General features: G+C 29.6%; 4 protein-coding genes across 4 annotated transcripts; all 4 read left to right on the top strand.

Moving 5' to 3' along the window:
- Nucleotides 1–675: 675 nt before the first annotated feature.
- On the top strand, nt 676–4,677 carry PmUG01_04016100 (conserved Plasmodium protein, unknown function; the record flags this gene model as incomplete). The annotated part of the gene is made up of 1 exon (XM_029003154.1): nt 676–4,677. One exon carries the CDS (start codon nt 676–678, stop codon nt 4,675–4,677), a length of 4,002 nt encoding a protein of 1,333 aa, XP_028859616.1.
- Nucleotides 4,678–7,057: 2,380 nt separating this feature from the next.
- VPS45 (vacuolar protein sorting-associated protein 45, putative) lies at nt 7,058–9,190 on the top strand (the record flags this gene model as incomplete). The annotated part of the gene is made up of 1 exon (XM_029003153.1): nt 7,058–9,190. One exon carries the CDS (start codon nt 7,058–7,060, stop codon nt 9,188–9,190), a length of 2,133 nt encoding a protein of 710 aa, XP_028859615.1.
- A 2,061-nt stretch (nt 9,191–11,251) lies between these two features.
- Nucleotides 11,252–16,666, top strand: PmUG01_04015900 (conserved Plasmodium protein, unknown function; the record flags this gene model as incomplete). Its single annotated transcript, XM_029003152.1, has 2 exons — nt 11,252–11,515; nt 11,882–16,666. The coding sequence occupies 2 exons, from the start codon at nt 11,252–11,254 to the stop codon at nt 16,664–16,666; spliced, it is 5,049 nt and encodes a 1,682-aa protein (XP_028859614.1).
- A 3,927-nt stretch (nt 16,667–20,593) lies between these two features.
- On the top strand, nt 20,594–22,732 carry PmUG01_04015800 (MtN3-like protein, putative; the record flags this gene model as incomplete). The annotated part of the gene is made up of 1 exon (XM_029003151.1): nt 20,594–22,732. One exon carries the CDS (start codon nt 20,594–20,596, stop codon nt 22,730–22,732), a length of 2,139 nt encoding a protein of 712 aa, XP_028859613.1.
- Nucleotides 22,733–22,831: the final 99 nt, after the last annotated feature.

Below are 22,831 nucleotides of genomic sequence, written 5' to 3'. Positions count from 1 at the left end.
GTTTTAAAAAACTAAGTATCTATCAAGAAACAAAAAATGTACAATGAGGAATGTTTTGGAAAAAAAAAAAAAAAAAAAAAAAAAAAAAGAGCATAAAAAATGCAAAACAGAGGGATAATGCTATTACATTATATGAGCAAAGGTCACTTTTGTACAGCTTGTTGATGGGAAAAATGAAGAAGTTAAAATGAAAAAAGGCATACGCGTAACACTTATTTCGATTACAAAAAAAAAAAAATAAAAAAATAATGATAATAAGGTTAACAGTGCAAATGCTGCTATAAGGGGAGAGGTATTCAACGGTTCAGTTATGGAAGGTGCAAATTTTTTACCTTTTTTTTTGGCTGTTCTTTGATAATATTTTTCCTTTTTTGGCTGTTCTTTGATAATATTTTTCCTTTTTTGGATATTTTTTGATAATAATTTGATCTTTTTTTTTGTCATTTTTTGGGCCTTTTTTTTTTTTTTTTTTTTTTTTTGTTTCCCCCATGCATTAGTGCCTTCAGTCAACGCTCGTTACAAACAACTCATGTATCATGTAAAACATTCCCACCCACATAAAAGACTTATAACTCCTCCTTTTGCAATTCCGATGAGAGGTGAAAATAAAAAGTTTTCGAACAACGTCCATCAGTTAGAGGCTTGGTTAAAAATGAATAGAGCATCAACAATAACATGAAATTAGTGAAATACATATTATCTTCAGCACCAGTAGGAATAATAATAAAACAAAAAAAAAAAAAAAAAAATATAAATCTATGCAATTTTATATATACAGAAAGTAGTCGTCATTTTGTGAGTACTTCAAAGGGGGTATATACCTATAGCACAATACAAACAAATGAACAGAAAACATTTTTAATAGATTTAGAAATACTACGAAAGGAGTTAATTCTTCATCTACATGGTGGTAACTCTTACCCGAGATATGAGTTAACTGAATCTGGTCTAACATGTTTTAGTAAGTTCTCGACGTCATATAATGGAAAGAAGAGGAATGAAAATGCCTTCGGAGGGGAAGCATCATTTTTAGTGGATCAGGGAAGCATTACAGATGTTGCAGCAGGAAAGGAGTGGCGTAGTGAAGATGCGATCAATAATGAAGAAGCGATCAGCAGTAAAGAACCGATCAGTAGTAAAGAACCGATCAGTAGTAAAGAACCGATCAGTAGTAAAGAACCGGTCAGTAGTAAAGAACCGATCAGTAGTAAAGAACCGGTCAGTAGTAAAGAACCGGTCAGTAGTAAAGAACCGGTCAGTAGTAAAGAACCGGTCAGTAGTAAAGAACCGGTCAGTAGTAAAGAACCGGTCAGTAGTAAAGAATTTAGTCGTAGTAAAGGAGCCAGTTGTAGTGAGAGGCTCTCCTTCGAAGGAGCAATGCAACGACACGTAGAGGAGGAAGTTGCATCTATTACAGCTTTGGTAAACCAAATGAGCTTACATGATATGCTCGTACTGAATGAAAAGGTGAAGAAGAAGAATCTCTTTAAGGCATTTTTTCTAAAATATGTATATCACAGTGACCTAGTTAATAAGAAAATAATGGAACAAGTAAACAATGATACTGTATTATCATTCTTTTATGTTTGTTCTGGGTATTATATGAACCCTGATGAAATATCCACTGGTAAGAGCAGTACATATTTTAAGGAGATACCTATTTTATGTAAGCATGTGCTTCAGTCACTGATGCGTTTAATATACAAATTATTTTTTTTCTTAAAATTGAAGGAAATAAATGAATTGACTATTACATTATTTAGACTGTACAAAATAGATCCTTTCCTTTTCACCGATAATCCATTGGAGAGATTTGTTAAGAAGTTTTCATTCCGTCTGTCAGAGTTTAACAGATCTATGTTGGGGTGTACTGAAAGGTTGGACACATTAGTGAGCAGGAGGGTGAGTAGGAGCAGGAGCATGGTCAGGCGTTGGAGTATTGATGGAATGGTCGGTTGTAAGGCAAGCAGTATACACAGAGGTAGTGGTGTTGTAGAGCTGGAGAGTCAATGCCTTCACCTGAGAGATGCCGCCAAGTTGCTGTACCATATAGTGAACCTCAATGAGAGCATGTTGAAGAGTAAAGATAAAGTTAACAGTTGCAGATTGAGCTCATTATACACTGATTTTATAAAAAATATCCTCATCTTCTGTGCAAAGGATATAAAGAATGAAGAAAGAGTAAAGGATATATATCTTTGGAAAAGTTGTATGTCATTACTCTACAGCTTAACCATTTTATATACTGAAAAATTGCATAGTATTATTGTTGATAATTTTGAAAATTCTATGATGGCATTTATTTGTTCTCCTTTTTTCAAATTAGATAATATAACAATTATTAACTACTTGGAACTGAATCATTTTTTGTTTAACCAGATACATAACATACATGAAAATCAGTCATGTTATTATTTTATCGATATGAGAGCATCTTTACATCAAAGTGTTTGTAATATAAATAAGTCTATGCCTCCCAACGCTTGTAACTTTTCCTATGTGTTTACTAGTACTGATGGAATAGAACAGGATGATGTGTTACACTTAGAAGATTTTATCAAGTTTGCGCATTCGTTGTCCTTCTATCAGAGAAAAGTAATCCGCACGAGTGAAAGTCTAGGAGAAGCAAAAAGATGGATGGACATACAGAAAAAGAAGTGGAAAGAAATAGAGAACGTGCCAGAAAAGGACATAAATAAGAAGGGTAAAACAAATGCTAAAACTGATATCATTATTGACCTTCGAAGTGACGATGGAACCAACGATAAATCGAAAAATCAAGGGATTCTTGTTAAAAAAATTATTCTATCGCTGTTGCCGCACATCGATAATTTAGTTGAAAGATGCGTCTTCAAAATGTTCGAAGCAGATGAGGGGAAGTCAATGGAAAGAAGGAAAAATAAGCATATTTTATGTAGTGATAAGATTAACCATGAGGGGGAATGGTCTAGTTGCTCGAGCAATATCCACCCAAAGGATACATACAAAACGAGTGAAAAGGAAGAGCACGTGAATGATTTGAAAAGGAAAAAAAAAAATGACTTGACTTTAAAAAACGAATTAATTGGTAAGGAAAATTCAAAGAAAGACTTCCTAAAATGTAATGAAGATAATGCTATGTACGGATTGCTAAAAAAGTTAAGTCATTTGTTGAACATATGCTACGAACACAAAATAACGAATTTGAGGATGTTGTATATAATAACCTTCCTCCTTTCTAAGTGTAAAAGAATCGACTTGGTAGTGTTAAGCAATATTCTAAATGTTTTTTCAAAAATAAATTATTGCTATGATACATATTTCGTTAGCTTTTATTTTGCTAATTATGTAGAGAGGGTTACACTGGAGGAGGATATTTTAAGAAGATACTTTTTTGAAAAAATGGATAAGGGAATGCCACTCTCGGGGGGTTTAAGCAGTAGGATCAGTACACGAAGCGTAGTGGTAGATGCACCAAACGTGGCAGACACGTTAGATGAACGACACTCTATAACACCAATACGTGATAAGCAGCCGGGGAAAGGGGAGGGGGGAGGAAAAAAAAAAATGTTTACCTTTTATGTATGGAGGGCTTTTCTAAGGAACATGAAGAGAAGCGTACTTGATGAGGAAATATTAAAAAACTTGCTGCCCGTGAATATGACAAAAATTGTGAATGGATTGATATATTACAGAAATATAAATAAAAAATTGATAGAAATAATTATTAAAATAATTTCAAGGCAGTATAACAACAAGAGCGAGGAAGGGGTAAAAATTGGGGAAAATAAAAAAAAAAAAAAAAAAGAAGAAGAAGAAGAAGAAGATGATGAAGAAAGGAAATGTAAAAAATCTGACAAGGGAAATTTTAACATAATTTGTTTAGGATCCCTTCTCAACTACATGAGTTTCACAGATGACATTCAGTGTTATGATCTAAATGTAAAACTAATAAAATTAATAAAAACTAAGATATTAATGGAAGAGAATTCATTCGATGCTAGGTTGTTATGTGGTATATATATTAGTTACTCAAGATTAAATATATATGATAAGTCTATATTTTATTTAATATATAAAAGATTAAATATGAAAAAATTAAATGTCAAGAATATTCTGAGTATTGTGTCTTATTTAAACAAAATGGGAATATACGATAAAGAAATTTTGTGTAATTGTTTTACTATAATTTTTACAAATAAAATGGATGAAATAAAAATGCACTTACCTATTTTAGTGCACCTCCTTTTTATATTAACATCAATAAGTCAACTGTACCTGTTCAACAATATGATTCTTATATTAACATATATATTTACTCTTGTAAAACATATACACAAAATGGGCATAAATAGTAATTTTCGATTTAAAGGGGCACTCACATATAATTTCTACTCAATGCTACTCATAGCTTTGCATACATTATACCATCTCATTCTGACCACACACATATTGGGTAGTCGCACTAATTTATTACACCATGTGAATATCAAATATTTGTATATTTTAAAATCTTTATTATATCAAGATTATGGAGTTAAGGGTCTAACTGTTGCCACTAATTCGGATATTCAAAAAAATGTTTTACATTGTGTGAAAGAAGTAATAAAAAGTAATAAGGTTGATATTGTATATGAATATAGCATTAAAGGCACACCTTACCTTATTGATGTAGTTTTATTTCAAGGCAACTTGTAACATATATTATGCAGTTAGTTTAGCATACATTATTCCATCCAACAACATATAATTACACTCTTGATGGATATAATGCCCCGTTTTTCTATTGGATGTTTGCACACCTGTATATGTGCTACACGTGTAAAATGGGCCTTCTACTGAATTTGCTAAGCCTTTTTTTTTTTTTTTTTTTTTTTTTTTGCCTCATTTTGTTGTAGCTCATTCTGGTAAATGATAATATTAGTACTTACAGCGTTCACATGTTCATATTATATGAAAGCATTTTTTTCTGTCTTTCTTACGATCAAACTTTTGCTGGAGTTTTAACCGTAATGTTGTTACTGGGGAAGAAGTAAATATAGGGGCTATTATATAAAGGTTTGTAAGATAATATATATATATATATATATATATATATATATATATATATATATATATATATATTTTTTTTTTTTTTTTTTTTACACTACGAACAAGTTAGAAAATACATTGTTTCGTATTTTATATTAACGGGGAAAGAGCCAAACGATTGGGCAACTGGACCCATCCTTTGTTCACGTAAAAATAATTGCATATTTTTTTGCTAACTGGTACGTAATTATCTCGTATATTTGAGGCCACTTGATAAACGGTAAGAAAAACAAGCAGGAAAACATGTACGCACGTAATGCAAACAGCCATGCGTATGCCTAAGTTACATTGTTTTCCCGTATGTTTTGGTATACTTTTTAACGAAAAAATAAAAAATATACAAATTTTGTCAAAGAAGGGGGAAATAATCTATGCTAAATTGAAAGGGTATATTGTACTAGATTTTTTTTTTTCTTTTCCATCCTTTTTTTTCAAAATGTATGCCATATTGCCGTAAAAAAATATATAAAATGATATAACTATAGCTACAAAAAAAAAAAAAAAAAAAAAAAGTCAACATGTAGCATGTACTTTTTGAAGTGCGACCGGTAGCAGATTTGTATACTAACGAAATTTTATCATTTATTTTTCTGTTAATCGTTAATAAGGGATATGTAAACAAGGTGGGGGAATAGAAAAGAAAAACAAAAAAAAAAAAAAAATGAAAAAGTTCAATAATACGTACATATAGTAATTGCCTCCATAATTGTACAATATAAAATGTATAATACATACACACGTATGTACATACGTTCGTTCATTAATAATTAAGCGCGTGGAACTGCGCACAGAAGGAGCGGTAAATAGCAGTGAACGAACAGAGGGACTTAAAAAGTAATACATTAGCACCAAGTATATTTCATAATTAACACAGTAATAGATACAAGTTCAAATATTGCAAAAAACGTACGAAATTGAATTGACAAAAATGTAGAGTTTTATTTTTCCATATCATGTAACGAGAGCGTTAAAATAGGATTTCTTAAATTTTTTCAGAAACTTTGAAAATAGTTTGACTGTGCAAATAAATTGGCAGTGAATATAAATTGGCAGTGAATATAATTTGGCCATCATTGTAATTTGGCCATCGATGTAATTTGGCCATGAATATAATTTGGCCATCAATGTAATTTGGCTATGAAAATGATTTAGTGTTAAAAATATTTTGGGCTATTCGAGCTTTGTAATGTATGTGAACATCTAATATGTGTTAGCTTCCAATATATGTTAGCTTCCAATATATGTTAGCTTCTAATATGTGTTAGCTTCTAATATGTGTTAGCTTCTAATATGTGTTAGCTTCTAATATGTGTTAGCTTCTAATATGTGTTAGCTTCTAATATGTGTTAGCTTCTAATATGTGTTAGCTTCTAATATGTGTTAGCTTCTAATATGTGTTAGCTTCTAATATATATGAACTTCTAATATATATGAACTTCTAATATATATGAACTTCTAATATATATGAACTTCTATATATATGAGCTTATTTTTTGCGCATATTTTTGTATTTTTTTTTTTCGCCCTGCCAACTCGGTAAATTTTCAAAATTGTTTGTAATTTTCCACCTGCACAAGTTAGGCAATATACGATAAAATATGATAAAAAAAAAAAAAAAAAAAAATTAAGCATAAATATAGAAATAATTAAGCATAAATAGAGAAATAATTAAGCATAAATATAGGTATAATTAAGCATAAATATAGAAATAATTAAGCATAAATATAGAAATAATTAAGCATAAATATAGAAATAATTAAGCATAAATATAGAAATAATTAAGCATAAATATAGAAATAATTAAGCATAAATATAGATATAATTAAGCAAAAATATAGATATAATTAAGCAAAAATAAGAAAAGTACAGTAAAATAAAGCCAATCTGGCAAGATATGCAAAATAAAAACAATCTGACAAAATACAGCAAAACAAAGTCATTCTTGCAAAATAGGTAAGTTACCCAGCAGGGGAAGGCTTCGCGAAAGATGGAGGGCAACCCGTACATGTTCAAGAGCCTCGTGCAGATCTACGAGGAGTACTTAAATCTTATAATCCATCGAGTTAAGGGTTATAAAGTGCTAATTTTAGATGACGAAACAAAAACAATCATTTCTCTTATTTTTTCACACTCGTATATATTAGAAAAAGAGATTTTTTTAACCCTTAATTTTAATGACAGTAACATATTTGAAGATATAAATAATAGTAGTAATAAAAATGAAAAATTTGATTTTAAAAATTATAAAATAAAAAATTTGAAGCATTTAAAGGCTATATTTTTATTGAGACCCACGCATACTAATATACTAAAACTAATGAGAGAATTAAAGAAACCAATTTTTTTAGAATATTATTTATTTTTTACTAATGTGTTAAGTGAAAAATTTATTGAAAAGTTAGCTAAAGCTGACGAGTTTGAGGTAATAAAAAACATCATGGAATACTATATTGATGGATATGTGTTACATGATAATTTGTTTTCCCTTAACATTGACTATACATCCTTTTTATATAAAAGTGGTAAGGACTCGTTGAGTGATAAAAGGAAGAAGAGTCAGAGTATGAAGAAGTATGGTAATTCGAATAGCAGCAGTGCCGCGTTACATAAATACGATATGCTCACCATTGACGAGTTTAACGAAATGAAGGATGAAGAAGGGAATTCCGTCTTTTACCAAAATTATGCCATCAACAACAAGGATAATGTTGGAGTTAGCGGAAGCATGACCACTGGTAGTGATAATCCCATGGGGATGGAGGACGATGTGCATAGTTACTCCAGTTTTATCCTGTTTGAGAACCAAGTTGTAAATCGAATAGTTGAGGGTTTGTTTTCCCTTTTATGCTCTATTAAACAGGTGCCAGATATTATATATAATAAACATTCATCCATCTGTAAGAATATTATAGACTTACTAAAAATGAAGATGTTAAAACATGAATGTGTCTTTTCGGGGGTATTAGAAGCATATGAAAAGTACGAAAATTTAATTGAGAAACAGAGAATGGTAAACCATCCAGTAAATGAAATGAATTATCAACTGAACAATATAATGAGTAATCAAAATGTAAATACAATAACAGAAGGGAATTGTTGTTATATGTTAATTATTGATAGGAGTGAAGATCCTATCACTCCATTACTAACCCAGTGGACATATCAAGCTATGTTACATGAACTTATTGGAATAGATAATAATAAAATAAATTTAGAAAGTAATAAGGAAGAAACACAAATAGTTATGTCTTGTATATACGACGAATTTTATAATAATCATTTATTTGACAATTTTGGCGATTTAGGTAAAGCAGTAAAAAATTATGTAGATGCATATCAAGAAGAAACTTCGAAAAAAACGAACCTTGAATCTATAGATGATATACAGAAATTTATAGAAGTTTATCCTAACTATAAAAAATTGTCAGGTAATGTTACAAAACACGTAAATATTTTACATAAATTTTCCGAAATAGTAGAGAAAAGACAATTATTTTTTATTTCCGAGATCGAACAATCCATAGCCATATATCATAAAAAGAGCGAACATTTCAAACAAGTTATTGATGCTATTCGTAATTATAGTTATACAAACTATGATATTTTGAGGCTATCTTTGTTATACTCTTTAAAATATGAAGATGAGGAGCATATCGAATTAATTAAAACAGAATTAACAAAAAGAAATATAGATAAGGATCAAATATTGCTAGTTGATGCTTTACTACTATATTCTAATGAACAAACAAAAATTAATCAACTTTTTAAAGAACAAACTTTTTTAAATTTTGCTAAAACAACTATAACTAGAACTATAAAAGGAGCTTCCAATGTTTTTACTCTACACAAGTCGTACATTTACTATTTAATAGAAGATTTAATTAAATCAAAATTGAATAGTCAAATATATACTACTACTAATCTGTTAAATATAGAACCAAATGCAAATAAGAAAGTCAACTCTATGGTTATATTTTTCATAGGAGGTGCTACCTACGAAGAGTACAGAGATATACAAAATTTAGCCAAAAGGTATAACATTACCATTCTCCTTGGATGTACGCAAGTACACAACTCCCAGTCTTTCTTGGCCGACGTGTTGCAGCTTGTTAAGACTTGATTCGTGTTTTGGCCCTCCGACCCACTCCGCGATCTTCCAGGCCAGGGGGGCCACTACCCACCCGCGCAGGGCACCTCAGCAGAAAAAAAGACAAAAAATTACAAGTACAGAAAAAAAAGCAGAAAAAAATGGTAAACACTACAAAATGTTAAAAAACGAGGACGCAGTTTTTCACTGCCATTCTGATAATTCTTTGATTGTCCTTAGGCATCCACTTTTTTGCGTTTATTTTTCTGCGCTTCAGCGGTGAAGTTCGTTTGCTGTTTACTTGTGTACCAATATCTTTTTTCCATATTCAAGCGCTATCGTTATACCATTATTCTACCATTATTCTACCATTATTCTACCATTATTCTATCATTATTCTACCATTATTCTATCATTATTCTACCATTATTCTATCATTATTCTACCATTATTCTACCATTATTCTACCATTATTCTACCATTATTCTACCATTATCTACCATTATTCTACCATTATTCTACCATTATTCTACCATTATTCTACCATTATTCTACCCTACCATTATTCTACCATTATTCTACCATTATTCTACCATTATTCTACCATTATTCTACCATTATTCTACTATTATTCTACTATTATTCTACTATTATTCGTTTGATTTTTTTCTGTTATTCGACTAATTTTTTTTTTCTCGCCCCCCTTGATCCACATTTGGATGTTTCTCTTCACTTTTGTATTAAAATTTTTTGATTTTTTTTGTTTTTTCGAAAATTTAACCTCTGAGTTACTTTTCTTTTTATATGAAGTCATATAAATTCAAAATGCAACATGACCATATATGCACATTATGAACATTGTGCAGAATTATATTAATACATGTTCTATATAACATGACCGTGCCATATAATATTTCATTGAAGGGTGTATCAGTGAATGTACTTGAACTTTTTGGGAATAGTTCTACGTATGTACGCATTGCTTACGTGGGTGAATATATATCCTATTTGTAGTAGCATAAAAGTGCATTGCTGCTCACATTGGTAAGCAGTATATACTGTTCGTGAACACTTTGCAGATATGTATTTCCGCGCGCTGTATAATTTGCAAAATGGTTAATAAAAATATATTCGTAACATGTACAATGCAAAATGTAACATGTAAAATAGAAGGGGATGGACTGAAAATTTTAAGAGGTCCGTTTTAAAGGTATTGTCTCTCCTTATCGAACATTTCACATGCACACATATTGACAAAAAAGAAAAGAAATAAAAAACAAAGAAAAACTCATGATAGTTTACCCACATTTTTGTAGCATCAGAACATTTCGCAAAAGGAAAAAAAAAAAAAAAAAAAAAAAAAAAAAATATTACACCACAGAAATACACGTATATACATATGCGCAATAAATGCATCGTGTATATTTCGATAGCATGTGAGCAGGTTGACATATGCATATATATGTGGTATTATGTGTATGTTCACCTTATTTTTTAGTTAGACCATTTCACATTTTAGAAGAAAAAACAAAGCATAACATGCAGAAGTTCGGGCATGAAACGGACTTAAAAAAAAAAAAAAGATACAAACGAACAAATGAACAAACGAACAAACGAACAAATGAACGAACATGCAAGGAACATGCAAGGAACATGCAAGGACACGCAAGGACACGCAAGGAATATTCAAGGAACAAATAAAAAACAAAGATCATACCCATGTAAGCATACCCATATGCATAAATACACACAAACGATAAAATTTGGGAAAAACGAAATAAGCACTCAGCGAATGCTTCCCCGTACATTAGTGAGGGTAAAAGTTTCACACATGTTTGTAAAAAAAAAAAAAAAAAAAAAAAATACAAATTAAGAAGAAAACAGAAAGAGCTATAAGAGCAATTATTTTATTTTTTTTTTTTTTTTCCCCTACTCCAAAAAGATATACGCGAAAGACTAATTTTTCCCGTATTAATTTCAACTATTCGCACAACTCTCTCCTTGGCAAAAGACTATTAATGCTGTGCCTATTAGATAAGGATTAACAAATGATGAAGAGTAAATCAGTACATTTATATCGCTATAAGGTAAAAGATGACGCATAACAGAGCATATATTTTATCAGTAGAAAAACAAAATCTACACACAAGTGCGAAAAATGTAGATTTAATCTCGTTAAATAATGAGGAGAAATATGAAATAAAATTAAGCCCCAAATATATTCATGGTTATTATGCAGAAAAAAATAATATCATTAAATTTTCCCTTAAAAACATTATTTATACCTTCAATAATTTGATAGTTATATACGATTTGTTCAGTAGAAGTCAAGCTATTTTTTCTGAACATGCGAATAAAGTAATAAAAAAAAATTTTTACAGCTTTAAAAAAAAAAAAAAAAGAAAGAAAAGAAAAGAAAAGAAGTAGATATTGCTTCCAATACTCCCAATATTCCAAATACTTCCAATGCTCCTATGATTTGTCCTTAACTTCTTAACATGTTCCATGTGTGTAGACAAATGTATTGTTCATTAACGTTTTTGTTTTTATTTTCTCTTATTTGTGTATCGTTTCACGAATAAAAAAGGGTGTGCAGTGTAGGAGGTTTTGCAAAGGGTAAGTATATTAATATGACCTTTTTTTTTCTTTTTTTTTTCTTATCTTTTCTTTCTTATCTTTTCTTTCTTATCTTATCCTATGCTTTTTTTTTTGCGCGCATTTTAGGTAACCATTATCAGGTGCAAGGAAAGTTGTAGTACCATAATGAGTGGAGAAGAAAGCAAAAACAAAATGAAAATATATTTATGGAATAAATCTAATTTTAAAATTTTAATTACCATAAAAATAAAAAGAAGGTTTTTTTCGGACATACAGTATTTAAACGACACACATATTTTATTGCTGTGCAATTATTCTGATAAATTAATATTATTTGTTTTTTCTGTGATATATAATCATGAAAAACAATATGCACAATTAAAAAAAAAATGTGTGCATGTTGTTAAGAGGGTACCCCATTTTTATATAAAGAGAAATGGAAAAATAAAAAATGGAAACATAAATAATATTCTCGCGAATATAAAAAAGAAGTTTGTAATGAAAGAATGGAAAACTGTGTATAGTAGCACTTACGGATTTACGAAAAAGTACACAAAAAATTATGCACATTTAAGATATTTAAAAAGGAGGGACAGTAGATGGAGTAGCAAATGGAGCAGAAAGAGGAAGGAAAGTACGAATGATAATTTACGCCTCAGTGGAACAGATATAGACACATCACCCACTTGTGAAGAGACGAAAAAGAGATTGTCTAAAAAGAAATATTTTAAAAAGATCAAGGAAACCGCTGATGGTTTTGTGTACATAAAAAAAAAAAAGAAGGACGACTACGTTGAGGATGCTTCTTTTTATTATATCACATTTGTAAAGCTATTTAATAAAGGGGGAAAAAATCGGCTGAACAAATTTTTAAAAAATTTTAAAATATTTACAGACATCGATCATAATATATGTATATTTAACAAAGAGTATGTATTTGTGTACCTGATAAAAAATTATGTGCTCTATGAAAAGTTAAAATGTAAAAGCTTTAAGTGTAAAGTCTTTTCGAATAATAATTGTTCGTCTTTGTTAGAGAAGCGAGATCTTCATTTTTTTTCCTTTGTTTCGTTTGATCTGTTTATAAGCAATTTGCTCTCGCACCACCGCGCGGAATTGTGTGCTAATGGGAATATGGACATTAATGCACAAATCATTGTAAACGATAATGCAGAGCTATACACAGAGGGAGAGGGAAAAAAGGAACATGCAGATAAACAGGTGAATGAAGATAACCTCTCTCATAACAGCTATTCAAGAGCAGAAAATTTTTCGAATGATAGTATTCCAGATTCTCTTTACAAATATATAGCTAATCAATTTAACGACTTCTTTAACGATAAAATTAGCGTTATTGAAATTATTAACGTTTTGTACATAAACGAAGGTGACGACATTAGCATAATACTTAAGTTGCCGAAATGTGTTGGGACAAAAAAAAAAAATTATAAACAGTTCATGCGAAAGGAGGAGAACAAAAAGAAGATGCACAGTTTAGATCATAGCTCTAAATGCAAAAAGTACTTTGTCGTAGGTACAGAAAGAGGTGTAATTATAATCGTAGATTTTTTAAAATCCCACAAAGTTGTACATTTAGAAAAAATTTGCAATGATAGTATTGTTTCCATTTTTATTTTTCAAAATAGTATTTTAATTCTGACCCGTTCAGGTGTTCTATTTTTTATGAACATGAATAATTTTGTTATATATAAAAATGTAGATATATTTGAGATAGGAAATAAAAATGGCACCTCCTTTTTAAGTAGCAATTCTTGGGACAGTTATGTCGACGACTCCTGCAATATGCAGAAAGAAGGGAAGTTGTCAAGATCTTTTAAGTTACATAGGTTTTTCAAAAATACCTGCACGGTTAATAATATGTGTGCACACAAATTTCGGAGTATGATTAAAAATAAAAAAGAAAAGAATAGTCTTTTATGTTGTGAAGAAAGAAGTAGGAATGACTATTTTAACCATGACTCGTTGGATAACATTGAGAAGAGGAGAAATAAGAGGAATTATCCAAAGAGATATATACATTCATGTTGCTTATCAGATATGTACACGTTAATAATAGGGACAACTTTTAACGAAATAATTATGTACAACATAATAACAAGTGAGCTAAGTTTCATTTATAAAAAGTGTTCCAAGATAAATGATTTCTCATTGGAAAATGATCATATCATTTATAATAGTGAAAATTGTTTGTACAAAATGAGCATATTTAATTATAATTATTCCTTTAAGTTTTTAACGTTAAAGAATATTAACGTGACAGCTTTTTTATTTTACTCAGATGATATGCTAATTTGTGGCACCTTAAAAGGCAGTCTATATTTCTTTAGTATTTCTCATGGAAAAGCAAAAATTATTAATCGAGTGCAGAAGAGGGAATTTGCTCACGAAGGGAAAGGGCCTGTCCGCATGGGTAATACGGCTAGTAAAGACGAGAGTAACAATGCAAGTAGCACTGCTCGTAATGCTATGCGCAATAGTACACACAATAGTGCTCCTAATAGCGCATGTAACAGGGCAAGTTGTGGTGAAGTCCTTTTTTCCATACACAAAAAAATTTTTCATGGCTGTTCAGGCAAAACGAATAGCGAGGTTAAAACAGAAGAATGGAGGGACAAAATAATAGGGCTGAAATTAAATAAGTCGAAAAAAATTTTATTGTGCTCTTTTCCAAATAATGTTTTCTTATTCAGGTTAAGGGTAACAGGTAATGAGAAGGTCCTTTTGGAATGCATGCGGCGTATTGATATGAGTAATATTGTACAAGTATTTCTACTGCAAAATTTCGACAATCTGTTTTATATCACAACGAAAGGGAGTACCAGTGGAAGTAGAAGTGATAGCACCGGTGGAAGTAGAAATGGTAGCACAGGAGGAAGTAGAAATGGTAGCACCATTGGCAGCACGAGGGGGAGCAACCATGGAGGGACCACTGCCGGTAATAAGAGCAGTACTCGTAGAAGTAACTATGGTTTTCATCTGTGCTCTTTCAACATGTCAAAAGCTAAAAACAAAAAAATGAATTATTTATATTATAATATCCTATTTGAAAACACATGGTTTTATAATTTCTTCTACTACAAGGATGAGAATTTTATTCTGTCTCAGAGTAATGTAGACAAAGGAACAGGTGAATGTATAACTGTTATGAACTCGTCTACATTCGTAGTGTATACCTATTCCATTAGGAGGTCCGCAAACTGCAGTAACTTAAACAATTGGAGTGAAAGTGAAAACTATAGGAAGAAGTCCTATGAGACGATATATGAAAATAAGAAAAAAGACCTCTTACATGTCAAAGCAGAACAAAAGATTACAAGTAAATATTCTTATTCAAATAAAATAACAAATGGGATTAACTGCCATACGGGTTGTAACATTTTGAATTATGGTTATAAAAATGTCCATACAGATATGCACCTTTTTTTGAAAAATAGAAAACCACTGTGCGGTGTTCATAAAATTATTTTCAACAAAGCAGTAGAGGGTGAACCTATTATAGGGAGGGATAGTCAAGAGAACGGGGAAGTGAAAGAAGAAGTGGAAGGGGAAGAACAAAGGAAGAATAAAAGCAAACTTAATGAGAGAGAAAACATTAAAGGGACAGGAAAATTTGAAAAAAGGGTAACCAAGCAAGTAAACATTCTTACATATGAGGAGATGAAAGGAAAAATAAAAAAATGTGGAAGCATTAATAGAACACCATCTTACCATTTGAAAAGGAAAGAGCAAACAAGAACGCGTATTCATTGTAGGAATAATATTTATGATAAGCAAAGGAACATATACAGTAAAAGTTTTAGCTCAAAAAAAAAAAATAAAATTTTATTAAAAAATAATGTTTTACAATTAAATAAAGATGGTGAAAAATTTCGAGGAAAACAAGTTAACCGCAATGAAGGGAAAATAAAACATTATACGAAATATAAATTATTAAGGAATATTTTAAGGAAAAGGAAAGAAATTGAACTGGGTAATTATAAAGGATTAATTAGTGAGAATAATTGTACTGGAAGAGCACAAGCGGGAATTAAAAGGTCCTGTTATGATATCCAAACAGCGGATGGTTTAGAGCGAATTTTGGGCAAAAGGGGTAGCACAGGCAGAAGTAATAGTAGTAATAGTAGTAATAGTAGCAGTAATAGTAGCAGCAATAGTAGCAGCAATAGTAGCAGCAATAGTAGCAGCAGTAGCAATAGCAGTAGCAATAGCAGTAGTGGCAGTAGCAGTAGTAGTCGTAGCCGTAATAAATCCCAGTGTGCCGCTTCTGGTGCAAGAAACCCCTTAGAAAAAAATGGGCGAGAAAATATGGGAACAAATTATTTAGGGCATTATTTAGGAATAAGTGTTTTAAAGGACGAAGAAACCAAAGAGGAAGGCCTCAATTCTACAGAGGATGGAAGCGGTGCACCCGCTGCATTCGATACGAACGTTGCTTCTTTGATGGAGAGATACAAGGATGGACATTCCGTTTCAAATGGACATTTCGATAATTGTAATAAAGATAGTAATATCTGTAATGTAGACTGTAAAGAGAATATTTTCATGTCTACTGGATGGCATACACAGTTACAGAAAAAAAATAATGGGCATAGTAATAAACATATCGTAAGAGGAATATACATTAAAAAAGATATTATGGACAATGTAAATATAAGGAACAGGGAGAACTGCGACAGTAACACATATGGTAATGATGATGAAAGGAAGTTTTGTGCTAATAATTATGCATATTTACGTTGTAATAACATGATTAAGAATATAAAAAGCAATGTACTTTGCAAAAAGAGCATGTATATTATTAACAATCGTAATGATGTAGATACTATGCTTAACACTCGTAACAGCAATCATGTTAAACATAAACACTTCCCCGGAATTAGCGAGGAATAATATAGCTGCAATGATGATAAGGTTAGTAGTAGAGTGGACGATGATGAGAATGGACGTAGAGTGAACGATGATGAGATTGGCACAATAGTCAACAATGATAATTGGAACACGAAAAAGTTGCACGAAAATAATTATTATAATACCAATGTGTTAGGTACGAAATATGATTAAAATAAAATCTGTCATATCCTGTATGATTATGAAATAAATTCAGAAAATTTTCCTAAAACTTGTAATAAAGATGAAAATATACACTCCAAAAAAAAAAAAAAAAAAAAATGACTAAATGAGTTGTCTTCATAACATGTGCAAAATTAGAGAAAATGAAAATGCAGATGGAAAAAATAGTTATGTATGACCAATTGGAACCAAATGAACCGTTTGAACTGTTAGAAACACAATCGGTATTACATCCCTGCGAATATTAGCTAAATTAAGAGTGCATGTGGGGGGAAAATGAGCGTAAATAATGTCAATGGGAGAACTAGTGCTATAAATAGGAAACACTAAAAATAAATACAGTCGATACGTCATTTATAAATTTCTGTAGCGATATATAATGTACGTCTATATCACAGTACATGTATGAATGTATTAAAAAAAAAAAAAATTAAAAAAATATTTAAAACAAACTATACGACAAACAGCACATCTATTATTAACGAAAATTTAGGCTTTTTTTTTTTTAAATTGCCGCAAATTTTAGTTTTTGCCTTTAAAAAAATATTGCGTGCCGTTCGTTTATTTTGTAAAAATACACTCTTTATGCTTTGCTGTTTTGTAAATGATATTAATTCATTCTCTTTTTGTATTTTTATGCGTAATTTGTTCTTTTACGTTTAATTTACTTTCGCCTAATACTTTGACGTCACCGCATGAACTTGTCTCAGTTGTCTTATTCTTTGGTTTCGTTATTTCGTTATTTCGTTATTTATTCTTTCATTTTTTCATTTTTTCATTTTTTCGCTTTTTCCTTTTTCGTTTTTACACGAACGTTTTACCCCTCCCTTCCGTGCAATTTTATTCTTCATTCTGATATAAAACTCTGATTGGTAATATGCATAAATGTATAACCTATTTTTCTACCATGCTAAGAGTTATAACAACACCGCAAGAATAAAACATATATATATATTTGCTTACGCAATTTTTTCAACTAGATTTTATGACTGAAATATTTTGTGTTTCTTCCCTTATTACGCTATTAAGCATTAACGGTGTGTGTGGGAAATTACAAAAATAAAAAAGCAGGGAAAAAAAAAAAAAAAATTGTAGCATCGAAAAAAGGGAAATTATCACATAAACATGATGCATATACGAAAGAAGATAACATGTATTTTTCTGCAATCTTTAAAGGGGTCGGAAATGAAGGGAAAAACTGCTACACAGAATAGCTCTCATTCAGTTTTGCTTCACCTTTGTTCACCTTTGTTCACCTTTGCTTCACCTTTGCTTCACTTTTGCTTCTTTTCATTTTACTACCTTTTTTTTTGTTTTTTATAGCATTTTTTTCGCATTTTTTCTCATTTCTTTGCATACTTTCGCAGAAAATAAAGTTATGACTTTTTCAGCTTAATTATGAACAGGTAATAAATAATTTCATATACCCAAGGAAATGTGGGAAAAAAAAAAAAAAATAATAAAATAAAATAATCTCATTCATATAATACTACATCAGTGCATGTAATTTTTCCATTTTTTGAAAAAGAAAAAATTATGAACAGTTAACCTTTTGAATGTACACCTTCATTAATAGACATAATTAAAAAAATAAGAAAAAAAAGGAAAATTTGCAATACATCATGTATATACATATAACATATAAAAATAATGTGCTGTAAAGGTAAAAATAACGTTGTTCATTATATCAGTTCTTTATATACAAAAGAAGAAAAATATGAGTACAGTACTGTTTTTACAATATGGTGGAAAACAAAATATTGTCCTTATATATTCATGAACACAATATATATATTTCTTACATGTAAGTATACATACGTACATATTACATATACGTATACATAATTTCCTTGCCTATTCATAATTTACATGAACATATATTAACACTTTCATTTTTTTTTATAATAATACATAGCAAATAAAGCTATGTGCATTTTTTTTTTTTTTTTTTTTTGTTAACCTTTTTATAAAACTATCTTCAAAAAGAAAAAAAAAAAATTATATCAAAATAAAGAACAATAATTGCTGCATATCGAATTAACTAATTTTAAAGTTGAAAAAATATGGGCACATTAAATTACTTTCTTTTTATCAAGTTTTCATTCTTTAGTAAAATATCATAATACGCATATATACACATATAATATATATATATATATAATACACGTATGTTCGTATATATATATATATATATAATACACGTATATTCGTATATATATATATATTTATATATATACACGATTACCGTTTTTTATTTGAATTTTTCGTTTAGCAGTTATTTTCCCCTATTTTTCTTCACAGAATAGGAAGAGCTTTTAGAAAAATTAAATACATAACTCCCTTTGCTAATTTTGAAGCGAGTCACCCCTTATTTTTAGCCTACGTTTGTACATACATAAATATATATATATATATATATATATATATATATATATATATATATATATATATATATATATATGTATATGTATATGTATACTTAAACTATATGCGAATTTCCATATTTGTTTGTTAATTTATGTTTGCGTTTGAAAGAAAAGAACACAAGGCCTATTTTACAAAGATTACACTGTTGGTTCCTCACGTATTTTTTTATTTTTCATCGTTTTTAATAGGAATAAATACATAATTCGATGTTTGTTTGCCCTGCTACGTTTTACCATTATTTATATACATATAAATATGCATTATATGTATACAATAACGTGAAAGTACAATTTATTTTGAAAATAAAAAAGTATATTTAACTATTAATCCCTATCAATTACACATGTAATTTATTCAATGAAAAACTTTGAGAGAAAAAAGAATTGAGTTCCTATGTAGATTTTTTTTTTTTTTTTTTAATCTTCTATACTAAAAATATATATATATATATATATAATATATATATACATGTACATATATATACGTTTCATTTGTACATAATTTTTAAATTCATTCGAAATGTATAAACATTCATCATTTCTTCCCTATGTCACATTAATATATTTTAGCTTGTTTATTTATAACAATTTTATGGCCCTTTTTCGTTACCATTTTATTTTGTATTCTTCAAAATAAAATTTTTAATTTGCTAGAAAAGAATTCTTGCGTTTTTATATACGTATAATATGTACATATATATACATATATATGTATATATATATACTTTTTTTTGTTGACCTTTTAATGTATAATTTGTTTTTTTTTTTTTTTTTAAATCTTTTTGTATATATATATATATATATATAGAAAGGGATATTAAATTTTGAACAGGTAAACTAGCATAGTCCCAAAATTGCTGATATGTACCAGTAATCTTTTTTTTATCGTTTAATTTTTCTTTTTCTTCAACATTATTCTATTAATCACCCCTTCATCTTGAGCATTTGGTTTTATTGGTTTTTGTTGATTTGATTGATTTGATTGGTTTTTGTTGATTTGATTGATTTGATTGGTTTTGTTGATTTGATTGATTTGATTGGTTTTTGTTGATTTGATTGATTTGATTGGTTTTTGTTGATTTGATTGATTTGATTGGTTTTTGTTGATTTGATTGATTTGATTGGTTGTTGTTGATTTGATTGATTTTATTATTTTTTGTTGATTTGATTGATTTGATTGATTTTTGTTGATTTGATTGATTTTATTGGTTTTATTAATTATATCGTTTTTATTTTATTTTATTTTATTTTTTTAAAAGAAATTACAACACAACTTCTACACTGTTAGAGGGTCGGAAATTTTAAAAAAATAAAAAATGAAATGGGTATTATGAAAAGGATATTATTACAAATTGTCATAGTGTTTTTGCTTTGCTGTTATGTGAAAGTATCTTGTGAAGGGGTTACTAGTACAAAAAACATTTTAAATGTTGGAGGAAAGGAAAATAAGAATGTAGAACATCGTTCAAATTTTAAGGGTGAAGTTTTGAAAAATGATGAACAGGGAGTAGAAAAAAGGGATACCCCCGAAAGTAAAGAAGTGAAAAAAGAAGAGGTACAGGGGAATGAAAAAAAAATAGAGGAAACGGATAATTCTAGGGAATATAGCAATAAAGTAAGCATGGGGGGAAACGTAGGAAGTGAAAGTAGTAGTAGTAGTGCAAGTGGAAGTAGTAGTAGTGGAATCGGAAGTAGTAGTAGTGGAATCGGCAGTAGTAGTAGTGGAATCGGAAGTAGTAGTAGTGGAATCGGCAGTAGTAGTAGTGGTAGTAGTCTTCCCCACACATCCTTTTTAGAAAATAATACGGAAAAATCATCAAATAACAAAGAAAATGCAAACAATAAAGGGGATGGAGGCGATAATAAGGCAACGAATGGTTCTTCCCGTGAAAATGTAGCAGCATCGGTGGGATCAAAGGACGTGGAACATTCTGTAGTTAAAGATATAACACCGAAAAAGGAAGAAATAAAAGAAGAAACAAAAAAAAAGGCAGATAACCCAAGTGGACAAAGTAGTGAAAATATGTCACAGAGTAATGGCGTCGTAGGCAATAATAGCAGCAGTGGAAACAGCGGAGTTGGCATAAGTAATGACAACAGTAATAACAGCAATAGTAACAACAATAGTAACAGCAATAGTAACAGCAATAGTAACAGCAATAGTAACAGCAATAGTAACAGCAATAGTAACAGCAATAGTAACAGCAATAGCAACAACAACAGCAGCAACAACAACAGCAGCAACAGCAGCAACAACAGCAGCAACAACAGCAGCAACAGCAGCAGTGGAGGCGGAGCGCCGAATGAATACATCGATTTGACGAGTAAAAAAATATACGACGAAATGAACAACAAGAACGAGGAGCAGAAGAGCTCAGGATTAAATTTTTTGAAAATATTATCAATAGCGTCATCTATATTTATGCAGCTTATATTATTTCCATCCATATATAAGATAATAAAAAAAAGAACAACAGATGAATTGGACGGATTGCCATATGTGGTTTTATTATTTTCTTCCTTTTTATGGTTAGTATATGGAATGTTATTGAATAATTCGGCAATAGTTTTTCCTAATTTAGTTGGACTAATATTAGGTATATTTTATTCTGTTATATATCATAAGAATTGTAAAAATATGTGGTTAAAGCAGAAATTATATTCATACTATAAGACGTGCGGGTTTATATGTTTTTTATTGTATGCATTTTTATATGTATTAACATTTGAACAGTATGAAATATTTGTTGGTTTCATAGCTTTTGTTTCAAGTATTATTAATTTTGGAGCACCTTTATCATATATACAAATTGTTATAAAAAAAAAAAATTCATCATTAATTCCAGTGGAAATAGCTATAGGCAGTTTAGTTTGCTCCTTTTTATGGCTAACGTATGGTTTTACATTAAAAGATGGGTTTTTGATTATACCAAATTTATGTGGTTTTATATTAAGTTTATTGCAAGTCCTTTTAATTTTATTATATTCAAATAAGGATACGTTAAGTTACAATGATACGGAAATTGCATATAATGAAAGGAATAATAAATATATGATTCCTGAAAATAATTTATTTTTTAATGAATTCCATATAGAAACTGCAAATAAAATAAGTGAAGTTTCAACAAGTGTTAATAATTCTCTTTTTGATTTTTCTTATGATGAAACGTCTCCCCTAACTGGAAGTAATAGAAATGCCAACAATATTGGTGTTAATAATATAAATAATAAAAATAACATGAATAATGTAAGTAATATAAATAATATAAATAATATAAATAATATGAATAATATAAATAATATGAATAATATAAATAATATGAATAATATAAATAATATAAATAATAATATTAATAATAATAGTAATAATTCGAGGTATTTTAACCATTCAAATGCTCAAAGACAAAAATACCTGACCCTTTCAGAAAATTCGGACCAAAACGATATACTGACCTTCTAAAAACGCATCATGAGGGGAAAATTTGCCTGAACAAGTCAGCGCATGTGCACACACGCAGCAGACGCATACATATAAAAGTGCACACATATATATACGTAT

This window comes from Plasmodium malariae (assembly GCF_900090045.1).
Source record: "Plasmodium malariae genome assembly, chromosome: 4".
Taxonomy (NCBI): Eukaryota; Apicomplexa; class Aconoidasida; order Haemosporida; family Plasmodiidae; genus Plasmodium; species Plasmodium malariae.
Note: the sequence above shows the minus strand (reverse complement) of the source record. Positions and strands in the feature narration are given on the sequence as shown.